Genomic DNA, 16,317 nt, shown 5'->3' with positions numbered 1-16,317 from the left:
CCTGCTCTGAGTCTGCTGCTTTAGCCACATTGATCCTCTCCCCTCTCCCACACCCGCTCAGACATTGATGTTTGATTGGTTGCTCTTACCCACTGGGGGTAGATTTCCTTTCTCAGTAGGACACTCGGGGTTAAAACATAGGATAAAAGATCTGTTTTCCATCTCTGGCCTCAAAAAGGATTCTGTACCTACTATTAGCAATCATTAACCCCCTTTCAACCTCCCTTTCCCCCAGCCCGAAGCAGCCACTAACCTACTTTCTGTCTCTCTGGATTTGCCTGTTCTGGACATTTTATATTATATGTGGTCTTTTGTGACCGACTCCTTTCACTTAGCTTAATTTCTTCAAGGTTTATCCATGTTGTGGGATGAATCAGTACTTCATTCCCAGTATGGCTGAGTAATACCCCGTTGTGTGGATGTACCACATTTTGTCTGTCCATTCATCCACTGATGAACATTTGGATTGTTTCCAGTGTTCACCTTTTGGCTCTCATGAATAATGCTGCCATGAACTTTTGTGTGGGTCTAGGTTTTCATTTTTCTTGGGTATCTACCTAGGAGTGGAATTGCTGGGTCAAAGGGTAACTCTATGTTTAACTTGTTAAGGAACTGCTAGACTGTTTTCCAAAATAGCTGCATTATTTTCTCTTCCTGCCAGCAGTGTTTGAGGGTTCTGATTTCTCTACATTCTTGCCAACACTTGTTATGACCTGAATTTTTGATTATAGTGGTTTCAGTGGATGAAGCGATATATCATGGTGGTTTTCATTTGCGTTTCCCCGATTGCTAATGATGATGAACTTTTTTTTTTCATGTCACTGTCAGGTGTTTAACCCCAGCTGTTTTCTGCCCACTGCACATACGTGTTCCTAGGTGTGTGATGACCAACCTTTTCTGCCTGAATATTCTAAGGAATGTGACATGCTTGTATCAGTAGCAGTACCTGGGGGCCTATCAGAATGGAGGGTGTGTGTGTGTGTTTGTGTGTTTCTGTATGTGTGTGTACACAACATTCTTACAGACCCTGCCCCTCCTACTGAGAATCCCTTTTAATTAAATTATTTTATTTTATTTTATTGAATTATATATAGTTGATTTACAATGTTGTTTCAGGTGTACAGCACAGTGATTCCGTTTTTTATATATGTGTGTATATATATATGTATGTATATATATTCTTTTCCCTTGTAGATTATTACAAAATATTGAGTATAGTTCCCTGTGCCATACAATAGTTCCTTATTGGTTATCTATTTTATGTATAGTAGTGTGTATATGGTAATCCCAATCTCCTAATTTATCCCTCCCCCGCTTTCCCCTTTGGTAACCGTAAGTTTGTTTTCTAAGTCTGTGAGTCTATTTCTGTTCTGTAAATAAATGCATTTGTATCCTTTTTTTTTTAGATTCCATATATAAGCGATATCATATCAATGTGATATTTATCTTGCTCTATCTGGCTTACTTCACTTAATATGATAATTTCTAGGTCCATTCATGTTGGTGCAAATGGCATTATTACATTCTTTTTTATGGCTGAGGAATAGTCCATCGTATACATATACCGCATCACCTTTATTCTTTCATCTGTCGATGGACATTTAGGTTGCTTCCATGTCTTGGCTGTTGTAAATAGTGCTGCAGTGAACATTGGGGTGCATGTATCTTTTTGAATTAGAGTTTTCTTTGGGTAAAGGCCCAGGAGTGGGATTGTAGGACCATATGGTAGCTCTATTTTTAGTTTTCTGAGGAACCTCCATACCGTTCTCCATAGTGGCTGTATCAATTTACATTCCCACAAACAGTGTAGGAGGGTTCCTTTCTCTCCACCCCCTCTCCAGCATTTATTATTTGTAGACATTTTAATGATGGCCATTCTGACCGGTGTGAGGTGATACCTCATTGTACTGAGAATCTTAATCCTAGATATTCTTTTTAATTCTGTATTACCAATGAAAGGTAAAACGGTATTAATGTTAGCTTCAAAGCTTAATGAGGTGGAAATTCTGCAAAAATAAATAAACAAACAAATGACCCAGGGTATGACAGAAGAAAAGCCTAAATAATCTAGGGTTACTTGGCTGTTACTGTGGTTTGAAATTTTTGACGTTGATTATACTTGGCACTGTGTTTTCATAGTCCTTACAACTTCATTTTTTTTTTTACACATTAACGCCATCCTTGAAAAGCTGTGCATGACTGAACAACTGTCCATTGAATATGATTTTCCTGTTGACTTCCATTATGCCTATAGTGTTTGCTTATGGGCAATACTGTAGCTCCAGGTTTTTAGCAAGTCCCTGAGGCCCTTGGAGTGCTTCTTCAGAGACAAGTAAAAACTGATCATTTTATTCTTCAGGGTTGACTCTTTGGATTTCTGGTGTAGAGTGTGAATATGGTGATGATGGCGGTCATGTGCCTTTTAATACCAAGAGCCAGAGTAGTGGAAACAGTCTTGACCCAGAAGACAGAAGCCTGGGTTGAACATGCAGAATGTGTTGTGCATGAGAGGTAACTAGTGAATTTTATTAAACCACTGAATGCAGAAGGCAGTTCATCTCTCTAGGCCTTATTATGAATCAGGAAAAGTCAGCAGCTTACTAATATGGCTTCAGAAGTCCTCTGCAGCTCTGAAATTCTTTGGTACAGTGATTGCATTTCTAGCTTCTTACATTGAAAAACAAAACAAAACCAACAAAATGCAAACAACTCTTTTCAAAGTGCCCGGCGTCCATCCCTGGGAGTCCGTAAGTGTGTCGTGCCCATTACCCGTCATGACTCCCCAGCTCCTTCAGTGGGCAGAGAGCTTCCTGTTCCTGTGGGCCCTGGGTCTGGAATATGTGTACATGATTCAGTTATGGAAATTAAATCACTTTTTCATAATGCAAATGTAAAAAGTGGCCCTAAATGAATATTTGCCAACTGAGAATGACTGGTGAGGTCATTCGTAATGGGAGATTGTATTTCACCATGGCTGATTCCTGGCCGATTTATTGCTGGTAACTCCTGACGTGAGGCCGGCTGATGGAGGCGCTGGCAAGAGCATGGTCTCCAGGCTGAGCACAGAGGTGAAGTTAGCTCCCGGCTGGTGCAGTGCTCACGTGGGCACCCTGCAGGGGCCATCTGATAACTGGGGCGGTGTGTTCCTATCAGGTGTTCGGAGAGAAACACTACCTTACCCTACACAAAAAACAGAATTGCTGGAGACCCTTTATCTTTTGAGAGGAAATATGCTTGGGGTACCTTTGGGCCGAATCGAGCCCTCACTCATGAAGATGGTTATCTTAGCTGGTGGCAAAGACACTGGACCAGGAGATTGAACTCGGTTTCCTAAAACTTCCAGGGGTAGACAGATGGTCACGTTTTTTGAGATTTCTGAGAGATTTTTAAATTTCCTTTTTCATCTTCCATTAAAATAGCAATGGTGAAGAAATCAGGCACCCTTAACCTATCTGATGCCTGTTCAGTTCTAGATAAAAAATTAATGGCACTGTGTTTCACAGGTTCTTAAAAAGAAGTGCTGTTTCAAACACGTCGTCTTGGCTGTAGTTAATATTCAGATACGTCGTCTTGGCTATAATTAATATTCAAACACGTCATCTTTGCAATAATTAATATTCAGACACATCGTTCTTGCTGTAATTAATATTCAGACACGTCATCTCTGCTGTAATTAATATTCAGACACGTCGTCTTTGCTATGATTACTATTCAGACACGTCGTCTTTGCTGTAATTAATATTCAGAAAAGTGAACCTTGCCAAAGGAGGCTCTCTTGGGAGGGTCAACTTTCATTCTAAAATAACTATCTTCTTTCTGTGTAGGGCTCACAAAACACCTCTCCCCCTCTCCACCGCCTCCCCCTTGCCTCCCACTACCCACCACACACATCCACTCCCCTCCTCTCCGCTCATGTCCTCACTTTATCATCACCACCCGGGAGCATGTAGCCGAGTTTCTTACAGGTGGTACCACGCACAAGTATTTATAGAATCGGACTAAGGGTGACACCTGGCTGCCAGCCTTGTTTGTTGTGAGCCTCTTTTTATAACCATATTCCTGGAGCTCTTTTGTTCAACAGAGTCAGGAAAGGTTATCATTAACTTGAAATAAGTTTGTAGTAGGTGAGTGTTTTATGATGCTGCATAGTTGATAGTTGATGACTTTAAAAACAGACAGCATCTCCATGTATATGTATTGAACTTGGCAGCTAAAACTAAAGGTATCCTTGTATGGTACCCAATGGATCTTGTGTTTGACTTGTAAATGCATCAGGACAGTTAACATATGAGTCATTAAGATCATATCTCACAAAACTGCAAGCCTCTCTTTTTAAATGCTAATAAGGTATGAATATCAGTCATTCACATGGGGGATAGGCCACTTCCTCCCTCCCTGCATTGGCAATGAGTCTTCTTTTTTGCATCTTTATTGGAGTATAATTGCTTTACAATGGTGTGTTAGTTTCTGCTTTATAACAAAGTGAATCAGTTATACATATACATATGTCCCCATATCCCCTCCCTCTTGCGTCTCCCTCCCACCCTCCCTATCCCACCCCTCTAGGTGGTCACAGAGCACCGAGCTGATCTCCCTGTGCTATGCGGCTGCTTCCCACTAGGTATCTGTTTTACATTTGGTAGTGTATATATGTCCATGCCTCTCTCTCGCTGTGTCACAGCTTACCCTTCCCCCTCCCCATATCCTCAAGTCCGTTCCCTAGTAGGTCTGTGTCTTTATTCCCGTCTTACCCCTAGGTTCTTCATGACATTTTTTTTTTCTTAGATTCCATATATATGTGTTAGCACGCGGTATTTGTCTTGCGGCAGTGAGTCTTCTTTCACTGCTCCTCCTTGTGACATTTTTCCTTGTGTGGAGCCCAGATTCCTTTGGCTTGTTTAGTGTGTGGTCCGGAACTCTTGCGTTTCTGTTTCAGAGATTCCCAGTGAGGACCGCCCACCCCCTTTCTTCCATGGCTCTTTCTTCTCCCTGTGCTTCTCTGAAACTGGGGCTCTTAATCCCTTTGTTACATTTGTTCATCTGTCTAAAAAAATACAATGGAGTTGCCAGGGTGCCAGGCAGTAGGTTGGGTGCTGGGCCACAGCTCTGAGGGTGGGTGTCCCGCCTTCCAGGAGGCTATACCCGAGGAGGGGGCTCTGCTGTATGTGGTCCCTCCCCCTAGTCCTGGGGAGCTCCTCCAGGGTATGGACCATGTCTTTCAAGGACGCAGCTTTTTTTTTTTTTTTTTTTTTTTGCGGTACGCGGGCCTATCGCTGTTGTGGCCTCTCCCGTTGCGGAGCACAGGCTCTGGACGCGCAGCCTCAGCGGCCGTGGCTCACGGGCCCAGCTGCTCCGTGGCATGTGGGATCTTCCCAGACCGGGGCACGAACCCATGTCCCCTGCATCGGCAGGCGGACTCTCAACCACTGCGCCACCAGGGAAGCCCAAGGATGTAGCTTTGACATGGAAGCACATGGCCAGCAGCAGGCTTTTGAGAGATGTTCCAGGCGGCTGTGGGCTGAGTTTGGAGGTAGCCGCTGAGGATTTTGAAGCGTCTCCTTTCCAAACTATAAGATGAGGTAATTGTCTTCCTTGTTCAGGAGGATGTGGTGAGTATAAAATGTGCTGACGTGTGTGCCAGCACTTTAGAAAGGCTGGTACTGTATCGAGGGAGGTCATGCTGTCCACCTCGGTTTCCTCTATCACCCTTTTCAATTCTCACAGTCCCTCTGAGACTGTCTTTACCATTTACTTCTGCCCTGTACTCTCTCACTTTCCTTCCTTCCTTGGGCAGAGGAAGCCATGAGTTAAAAACATCTGTGTGTCTGGTTCCATATCTCTTTGTCTCTGTCGCTTCCAGATATGTATTTGAAATGCTGTTGTGTCTCTCAATCTGTGTATGCATGTTAGGACCGTCGGGGAGAATATGGCGCCACGCTTGATGGGAACACGCTGCTCTGGGTGTGTTTATGGCATCTTTCGTCACTTCTCCTGCTGTACATGTGCTCTTCCGGAGTTGTAAGCATTTTTGATAATAAGAAAAATGTTCTCTTAGATTAAACCTAATATTTGACCTCCTACTACCCTGATAAAACAACAGAGTTTTTTGCACCTAGGGTACCCTGCCTTTTTTCTAATACCTGGTTGACGGTACCATAGAATCAGTTCAGAGGTGAAGTTTTCAGTGCAAGATGCTACTTGGGCTGGTGTATGAGGGTAAGAGATGAAACTGAATCCTAAACAGTAGAAGAGCTGAGCTTCTTTGCTTACATTAACATCTTCTTTTTCCTTTGCCCTTTCACCGTTAAAAAAAAAAAGATGACCTGTGTGAGAGGGTGGGGTGAACAGCAGGGAGAGCCTTCTAGTAATGTATCTTGGCAGAATCCTGACACCTTTTGTGGGGAGGGGCCTCATGAAGCTAAGTGTCCCCTGAAAAGCCGTCACGTTAACCTCTTTTGGCCTGAATTTTTGTGGGTTTTTTAACCAGCCTTAGGTTGGAGGCTCTTGCAAAGGTAGAAGTGTCTTCTGTGGACACAAAGGAATGAAAACATGATTCATTGGGTTTTTGTCATTGTGATGGAAACAAGGCCGGGAGCTGTCCTGTGGGGTGTGCTGAAACTCCTCAGGGCCTGGGAGGTAATGGAGGGTCTTGTTCAGGTTACTTCCTGGGGGTTGGATTCTGTGAGCAGCTCGGCCCCATGGCGCTTCCCGGGTCTCCCTTTCACAGATCCCTTCCACCCCAGAGCCTCAAGTCATCCAACTACACTTTTGGAAGCCACTGTCTATTCAAACCCACCACTGTGTAACAAAATAATGAGAAAATTCCTCATTAGGTCATGGAAATGCAGAGGAGCCCCTGTTGGATTAGCTGAGACACTGCTGCTTGGAAGAGGAGCAAAAAATGCTGGTCTAGCAGGGGTCTCAGCTCAGACTCATTCTCCCTGAGCCCAAGGGTCAGGCCGGGGATGGTGGGGAGGCAGGCAGAACATGCGTATGTTTATTCAGCCCAGCAGCACTCACTGAGTGCCTGGTGATGGAGCAGAAAGACGTAACCTTCCCACCTCCTAGGAGGGGAGGTGAACAGATGTGAACAAGAGAACAGGATTGCTCACTGTGGTGGGAGGGCCAGAAGCCGCAGGGCAGCACTCAGCCCTGACTCGGTCCTGACTCAGCCTGGGGTTGGAGAAGAAGGATCAGGGCTCTCTTCAGGTGGGGATGCTCGAGCTAGGTCTTAAAGGGGGAGGGGCTTTAAATGGGTGGAGGGAACCGGGAGGGGTGACAGGAAGGGCACGCCGGAAAGGAGAGTGCCTGCAGATGTCCTTTAAAAAATCAGTTCAGGGCTTCCCTGGTGGCGCAGTGGTTGAGAGTCCGCCTGCCGATGCAGGGGACGCGGGTTCGTGCCCCGGTCCGGGAAGATCCCACATGCCGCGGAGCGGCTGGGCCCGTGAGCCATGGCCACTGAGCCTGTGCGTCCAGAGCCTGTGCTCCGCAACGGGAGAGGTCACAACAGTGAGATGCCCACGTACCGCAAAAAAAAAAAAAAAAGTTAGTTCATCAGGTCTTTGCAGAAGCGAGGGTCCTCATTTGGGGAGTCTCTTAGCATAGCCAACATCGGGGTCTGTGCCTGTTTTTGTAAATAAAGTTTTATTGGAACACAGCCACACCCATCCTCCCCCTGTCGTCTGTGGCTGCTTTCCTGCTACATCCCAGACAGAGACCATGTGGCCTGCACAGACTAAAATATTTATTGTCCAGCCCTTTACGGAAAAAGTTTGCTGACTCTTAGCATAACTTTTTTTTATTTCTTGAAACTCTTAAATGAAGAGGACCCACACTGCCAGCAACTAGGCTTTGCCTGCATCCTTCACGGACCTGCTGGTTTATTTTAACACTCGGCGATTTCTCTTCGTCCCGCACTGCCATACCTCCAACTCACCTCATTTCAATAACTTCTGGCTCTGAACATCTGGAACTAGAGTAATACCTCTTGTGTGTAAAGAAAGGGGAGTAATTTACCCCTGAGTATCTCGGATGTCTGATTATCCCAACCCTCGGCTGTTTTGGACTCTGCTTAATTTCTCGGAACCTCTGCTGCGTCTTACTTGCTTAAGTAGTAAACAAAATTGGAATTTAAAATAGTGATAGGAGCAGTAGTCATTGGAAAGCACTTCTTTTCTTTGGTGAGGGAGCCCGTCTGTCAGTGGATTCTGGAGCTGGCTGTCCCCGTACACATGAGAGAGAAGGGGAGCTTTAGGGAGAGCCACCATTCAAGCCTGCATTTATTTTAAAAACGAAGAGAATGCATTTCCAGAAGCATGTGCATTTGAAATATTGCTTTCCTGGGTATAGTGAGTGAAAGTTGCGTGGAATTATACAGCAAATGCCAACTTTTAAGCACCTGCCATGGTCTGTGGTATCATGTGATGGGAGTGCCAGACCAGGCTTCTTACAAACGTTAACTTAAATATTTAATAAGACCTGGATGAAATAGAGGTGCAGTTATTCCGATTTTACAGATGGGGAAACAAAGCCTCCAACTAACTGTCTTCCATGTTAACAACTAACAGACACTGCCTCCGACCTATGATAAGGAGGATATTGATTTTACACTCTAGTTATCCTTAGGTTGATATTGTAGTTTGGGATCTAATTTCCGATTAGTACTTGGTATAGGAAACTGTCAGCAGTGAATAATTGGGACATTTTCCAAGCATGTGCAGAAAATATAGTTGGTCCAAAAACAGAAGCATGTAGGTTTAGGGTTGTCGGCCTTTCCAGCTGAAATGATTGTTCCTAAACAAAACACTGATCGTAACTATCTTCTCCTTAAAACTTTTCAGTGCTCCGCCACCCAGGCCCTTAGTACAAAGACCAGAGTCTTTATTTTGGTGCTTGAGGCCTTTCTGGTTGGACGCTGCCTCTCAGTACCTCGTACTAATTCACTCCAGTCAGACCAGGTCCTGCATTTGGATGTTTTCCTGAACACCATCTCTACCTTGTCCCTCTACCTGGCTCGCTCCTTCATCTTCACATCTCAGCTGAGATGTCACTGGATCCAGGGAAGCTGCGTGTCCTTCCCTTGCCCCGCCCTAACATAAGGCCTTTTACACTGCTGTTCACTTGTTTACTGGTTTGTCTGTTGTCCATCACTAAAGCTTCTGGGAGGCATTCTTTTCAGTTTTGACTCTGTAGTTACAAGGAATAGGAATCTACTCTAGCTTGCTAATACAAAGGGAGTTTATTGGGAGGAAATAGTGGAAGAATAAGGAGATCTTGGTGGAAATTTAAGAACCGGGTCTGTAAGAAGGTGCACCTTGCAGATGCATCTTGTGGCTTTCTGAGCACATGGTTCTCTTCGCCTTTCTCTCTCCTGTGGGCTGCCTCAGCTCAAGCGCATGTCTGTTTTGTTTTATTGAAGTATAGTTGATTTACAGTGTTGTGTTAGTTTCAGGTGTACAGCAAAGTAGTTTCGGTTATTTATATATATATATGTACACACACACACACACACACACATATATCTATTTTCTTCAGATTCTTTTCCCTTATAGGTTATTACAAAATATTGAGTAGAGTTCCCTGTGCTATACAGCAGGTCCTTATCGTTTATCTATTTTATATATAGTAGTGTGCATCTGTTAATCCCAGACTCCTAACTGATCCCCCCCGCTTCTCCTTCGGTAGCCATAGGTTTGTTTTCTATGTCTGTGAGTCTGTTTCTGTTTTGGAAATAAGTTCATTTGTACCACTTTTTTAGATTCCATAAGTGATAAGCACACGTGTTCCTGAAGCTGCTCATGGCCTCAGTTTGTCCTCATAGCCTAGCCTGGCCTCGCCGGCCCTGTGACCCTCCTAATCTCATGACTTCATTTCCTGCCCCCCCCCGTATGGTTTCTCAGTTTCCCAGTTGCAGATTTTCAGGCAAGCACTCTGGGTGGCCCGGCTCAACCTTTGCGGCTGGGCCATGGATGTCACAGGTCTCTGGCCGTGCTGGAGGTGGGCTGTGGTTGGGTCAGGTCCTCCCTGCAGACCAGTCAGAACTGTCGTCAGCTGGAGGGGCTCCCAGGGTAGACTTCTCTTTTCCTTTTCTCTCTCTGACCCTCACTTGCAATAAACTTGATAGTATCCTTTGTTGTTTTTCCTTCTTTTCAGATATCATTAATGGAGCTCAAGAAAAATGCGTATTGCCTCCTATGGATGGCTACCCCCACTGCGAGGGGAAAATTAAGGTAAGGCAGAAGGGATGTCCATTCGTCCCCATCCTCCTTAATCTGCACGAACAGCCCCTTGCTTCCCCCACCCTCCCTTCTTCTCCCAAGCGATACACATGGGCAAGCGAGCCCTTTAAGGGAGTCATTTAAGGGGCGCCTCAGTCCTGCCAGTTAGGGGCTGTGGCCATGACAACCCTTCCCTGCTTATGCCAGCTCTGTGGGGTTAGTCAACAGTGACTAAGTGGTCAGACTGAAAGGGCTGGGCCATTGCAGGCACCTGCAGTGGCTTTGAAGCTGTCACTACCACCCACTTCCCATCCTCCAGCAGGTGATCCTTCAAGGGCCAAAGACAAGGGGCTGCCATTATTTAGTATCCACCTTCCCTCTGCCCCAGGCCTCTGCTGTGAGGTCTCCAGATCGAGATTTCAATGTCACATTTGCATGTGCAGTCCAGTACCCAGACACTCTTGGCCATTCTTTGACTCTTAACATTTTTTTTTCATCCCATTTATACGGCCAGCCCTTGGGGAGACCACTCTCCTTCGCAGTGGTTTGCAGAGAAAAGTTAGTGTTCAAGCGCCACGTAGGATGGTGAGACCAAACCACAGGGCGTTTACCTAGCCTCCATTTGGGACTCACCGCACGCTGAGCTCCTGCCCTCGTCCGTGCGCTCTCTCCCAGGCACTGTGCCGAGGCTTGTGAAACTGTAGTTCTCCGGGGAGGGGACTCTGATGCCGGGGCACTGCATTAGGCACTTGCTCTTGATAAAACACTCCTTGCCGTTGCTTCTCCCGGGCTGCACTGCAGGGTGTGTCTCATGGCCTCTGTCCACTCCAAAGGCCTCTGTGCTAAGGCCCAGCTCAAGCCACGGTCGTCCAAGAGCTGAGCATCTGTCTCCTGACCTCAGCCCAGGGTTCCTGAGCTTCAGGCCACGGCTTGAGCCAGCCCGCTCCCCCCCCCCCCCCCCCCCGAGCCCTCGCCGTCTCTGTTGGCAGGTGTGCCTGGCCCCAGAGATCAGGCTGCTCATCGGCGTTCTCGCCTTCTCTGGTTGTTTCAGTGGATGAAAGATATGTGGCGCTCGGATCCCTGCTACGCAGAATACGGAGTGGATGGGTCCACCTGCTCTTTTTTTATTTACCTCAGTGAGGTGAGTAGCTTCTTGTGGCTTTGTGGGGTGTGGGGGTGGACGGTCTGTTCTGTAGCTGAGCCTGGAATCTGAAAGGCTGAAAAACGGGTATTGTTTTCCCACGAAGGGCCTGTGATTCCCTTCTGCGTGACTCTCCTCTGTCCCCAAGTAAAGTGACTTTTTTTTTTTTCTCCTTGAGGGAAGAATAGTCTGAGTTCACTGTTTAATTTTTTCCCAATTAAAAAAAAAAAGGTAGTAAAATACACCTAACACAAAAATGTAGTAAAACTTCTTAACCATAAAGTGTAAAGTTCAGCGGCCTTAAGTCCATTCACACTGCGACCGTCACCACCATCCATCCATCTCCAGAATGCTTCATCTTGCCAACCTGAGACTCTGTTCCCGTTAAACCATAACTCCACGTTCCCTCCCTTCTCCCAGCCCCGGCAAACACCGTTCTACTTTCTGCCTCTGACCGTGACTACTCCAAGTACTCCTATAAGTGCAGTGTACAGTATTTGTCTTTTTGTGATGGACTGATTTCACTTCGCATAGTGTACTCAAGGTTCATCCATGTTGTACATGTGTCAGTGTGTCCTTCCTTTGTAAGGCTTAATAATATGTTCCATTGTGTGTATAGACCACATTTTGTTACCCATTCATCTGTCAAATGGACCCTTGGATTGCTTCCACCTTTCAGGTATTGTGAATAATGTTGTTATGAACGTAGGTGTACACATAACTCTTTGAGGCTCTGCTTTCAATGCTTTTGGGTATAGATCCAGAAGCAGAGTCGCTGGATTATATGGTAATTATATTTTTAATTTTTTGAGGAACCACCAAACTGTTTTCCACAGCGGCTGCACCATTTTACATTCCCACCAACAGTACACAAGGGTTCTAACTTCTCCACATCCTTGCCAGCACTTGTTATTTTCTGGTTTTATTATTATTATTGTTTTTTAGTGGCCCTCTGAATGGGTTTGAGGGGGTATCTCACTCTGGTTGTGGTTTGCATTTCCTTAATGATTAGTGATGTTAAGCATATTTTCATATGCTTATTGGCTGAGTTAGCTATCTACTTACAGGCTGAATTATTTACTTTTTTTCCCCTTTTTATCTGAATTTCATTTGTACCCTTGAATTTAAATAGCAGCTTTTTTTCCTTTTTTTTTTAAGGGCTACATGGCATTTTACAGACCACATGGAATTTGTTACATGCTTTAGGGATCTCCATTTCACCTTTAGAAAGGTTAAGGGGATAGGGTGGGGTTAAGACTTTATCCAGCGCCAGTTACTGGGAGAGAACTGAGTAGGGAATGAAAACTCACCGGCTGCCCCCCTCCCCACCCCCGTTATGGGCAGGGGCAGCAGCCCTAGGGGCTTGTGAAACAGACGCCAGCTAATTTCTGAGGATGTGCACTTGGCAGGCTCTTGACTGCCTTTTTCTTTCTTTTTTTTTGATTCGTGCCCCCTGGTTTTGGTTCTCTTGCTGTTTCATCAGGAGTTTAATAACAGCTCCCTGGTGATGCCATGCAGAAAGGAGAATGCCTCCATTTTGAAGCTAAATGAAATGTTTTTGCCATAGTTTCCCTTGTGAGATTCAGGTACCTCTTCTCTCTGGTATAAGGTGACAGGGACAGTTTTGGGGATGGAGGCCAAGCTAGTATTGCTATAGGGCATGTGGCCCTGGAATCTGTGGGGTTTGTCCCTCTTCCGCACCCTCACTTCTCTTTCTTCTGTAAGATCCAGTCAGACTTTTTTTTGCCAAGGTTTGCTCCACGGCCACCCCAGGGCCATCTTGGGAACCGTCAGTTAGTGACAGTTAAAATGCCTCTTGGAAACGAAAAGCACTGAGAGGTTGGGTGTGTGATGCACTTCATTAGGTGGCTGCTGGCCAGTTGACTTTGTAGCATGTATTTGAGTGTGTTTGGAGCTTGGGTGGCCTGGGGCCGGCCTCATTTTCTTCTCCGGAGGAGTAGGGCCTGGGGCTATGGGTGAACCTTCACTCTAGTGAGAAGTCAGTTAGAGGCACCTTTCCTGCCCTGAGGAAAAAGTTCCTCATTTAGTTCAATTTTCAAAAGTTTTCTTCCCATTTCCATTTGATAGAATTTAGCCAGAGTCTAACCCGGCTCCCTGATGGACAAGCTCATTTCATGCCTTCCAGCATCTTGGGGAGGATTGCCTGAGGTGAAGGGAGAGAAAGAGGATTTGACGTGCTCACTCCAGCCTGGATCTCCATCTCCCAAGCCGGAGCTGGGGAGGTGTGGGAGAATGGTCCAGGTGGACAGGGGCTGTAATTATATATGACCTGGTTCCCTTCCTTTGAAACTGCCACCCTACCCCTACCGACAGGGAAGGAAGGACCTAGTTAAGATGAGAGAAAAGGGAGATTATGGTGCAGGTAAACTGAGAGGAGTGTGGGATAGATGAGGCCGCATAAAGATGTGATGGATCATGTAGACTTCATATTGGAGCCTGGGTGTTTCCTTGCAGAACCTTTAACTATTTTTTCTCCTTTCGAGATGTGGAAGGGTACTTCATTTGCCTCTTCTACTCTCTTCTTATGCAAATGATCAGACCTTTCTTTCTGCAACACTGAATTCAGTTCAGTGAGCACTTACTGAACATCTATTGTATTCACTGATTGTCAACAATTACTGAGGACTCATTTACTTGGCACCATGCTACGCATTCATTATCTTTCAAGTCTAATGGAAGAGGAAGCATGGATACAGGTAATTAAGCCAGGAAGGGGTCCTGGGAAAGAACTAGGAACTTCTTTTTAAAAGTTTTAATCTGAAAATTACCTTGAAACTCTGGCCTTTTAAAAAAAATTTCCATTTTATCAAAGCATCTTAACAGGGACCCTATAAGAGAGGAAAATTTAACCAACATGGCCACTTGAATAGGCAGTACTGCCTTAGAGCCTCGTAGCTGACTTAAGCTTCTGTTTCTAATGCTTTCTAAACACTGTGCTCTTGGAAAAGTTGTCCTCTTTGTGCCTCAGGTTCTTCCTTTATCATATGTTTTAATTTTGTTTTTAAAGGATCCTGCCGTGAGAATTCCTGAGCCTATATGGGAGCATGCTTAGAGTAGAACCTGGCAAATAAATGATACTCAATTTGTAGAACTGACACTTTTATGATAGGTTTTTTGGGTTTTGTTTTTGTTTTACTTCTTTGTGGGGAGTGGTTATTTATTTATTTATTTTTATTGAAATAAAGTTGGTTTACAATGTTGTGTTAGTTTCAGGTGTACAGCGAAATGATTCAATTGTATATAGTTATATATTCTTTTCCAGATTCTTTTCCCATGTAGGTTATTACAAAATACCAAGTAGAGTTCCCTGTGCTATACAGTAGGTCCTTGTTGATTATCTATTTTATATATAGTAGTGTGTATATGTTAATCCCAAATTCCTTATTTATTCCTCCCCCTCACCTTTCCCCTTTGGTAACCATAAGTTTGTTTTCTGTGTCTATACATGATAGGTTTTTGATATTGCCATTATTTGAGTACAGTTGTGGGGTGTCACTTAGCCTGTGACATTTTATGTGGGACCTTGATTCTGTCTTAGAATTGGAATCAATTTCTGGTTCTCATTCACCAGTCTCATTTAATTTTAGATCCCTAGGCTTCTGGTAACAGAAATTCAGCTGTTCCCCTTGACTTCCTTTGTCAGGATGTGCAACTTGTTCACAGTTAAATCGTGAACCGGATGCATGGAACAGCAGTACCCCTCTGCCGTTGGCTACATGAAATTATTAGAGATGTTTCCTAAAGCCAGTTAATTGTGTTCTAGTATTCTGTAAATCCTGGACAATATCTATGGCTTTGTGGTGATGTATTTTGTCTAGTTTTTTTTTTTTTTCCTCTTGCTTTCTTTCCATCTTTTGTTACTTCATTTAACCTGTATCGTATGCCTGGTTACTCTTGCAATTGGTAAAATGATTGAGAGAGACATCTTCATTTGATTTGTTTACTTGATCAGTGGATGTACTGGTGACTTTCTTTTCTTTTCTTTCTTTTTTTTTTTTTTTTTGTGGTACGCGGGCCTCTCACTGTTGTGGCCTCTCCTGTTGCAGAGGACAGGCTCCGGACGCGCAGGCTCAGCGGCCATGGCTCACGGGCCCAGCCGCTCTGCGGCATGTGGGATCTTCCCCGACCGGGGCACGAACCCATGTCCCCTGCATCGGCAGGCGGACTCTCAACCACTGCGCCACCAGGGAAGCCCGACTTTCTTTTCTTAATCCTCACCGAAGAGCCAATTCTTGTTTCCATCTATGTTTAACTGCAGAGCTTTGACAGATATAAAAGAGGACATGAAATAAAATGTCTCCTCTATAGTCAGTCACCGGTTGAACTGAGGCATTTAGATTCAGACCAGTCTTAGGAGATAGCGCTCTTCCTGCATTTTTCTTTCCCCCAGTTGTCTCAGTGTGCCAACTCTGCTGAATTATGGGAGTATAAACTTCTGCTTTTACCTTCACCAACTGTAGTCTCCCAGCCTTTTATGGGAAATCCCAGGAGGTAAAGCCGTCAGTGTTTCCCCTTCCATTATCCCCACGGATGCTTGTCGTATGTCTGATGTTGTATTAGGGACTGGGTGTGATGCTAAAAGTCTCGTCATTGCCCTTGTTGAGTGGCAGACAATAAGAATGAAACATGGCTGAGCTGCACTGTGTGCCTGACACCTCAAATACACAGCGTCATTTCAACCTCTCCCCATCTCTGAGTAGTAGAGAGCCGCATCCTAGAGGCTCCGAGAGGTTAAGTTGCTTAGTGCTTCTGCATCGACCATTCCTGTTTCCCTTTCACGTCAAACGAAAGCTGAACTCAAGTGAAGTCGTTTGTCACCATTGCCTTTGCATTCAGTTCTATGCTTAAATCCACCTGTGTTTGAAATATGGCTCTAAGTTAGCTGGTTTCCATTAATCAGTCTTCATTGCTAGTTTAATACTCATAATTTTAATACTT

At 44.9% G+C, this 16,317-nt stretch overlaps 1 protein-coding gene across 1 annotated transcript in view; it reads left to right on the top strand.

The window, feature by feature from the left end:
- The window catches only part of MGAT5 (alpha-1,6-mannosylglycoprotein 6-beta-N-acetylglucosaminyltransferase), a 364,482-nt gene that overhangs the window by 201,943 nt on the left and 146,222 nt on the right, over window positions 1-16,317 (top strand). The window contains exons 5-6 of the mRNA XM_060151522.1: window positions 10,153-10,229; window positions 11,269-11,358. Coding sequence (XP_060007505.1) covers window positions 10,153-10,229; window positions 11,269-11,358 — 167 coding nt within the window. The remainder of the gene's footprint in view (window positions 1-10,152; window positions 10,230-11,268; window positions 11,359-16,317) is intronic.

Source organism: Lagenorhynchus albirostris, chromosome 6, assembly GCF_949774975.1.
Source record: "Lagenorhynchus albirostris chromosome 6, mLagAlb1.1, whole genome shotgun sequence".
NCBI classification, from domain to species: Eukaryota; Metazoa; Chordata; class Mammalia; order Artiodactyla; family Delphinidae; genus Lagenorhynchus; species Lagenorhynchus albirostris.
The sequence above is the reverse complement of the archived record's forward strand: the minus strand, read 5'-3'. Positions and strand labels throughout refer to the sequence as shown.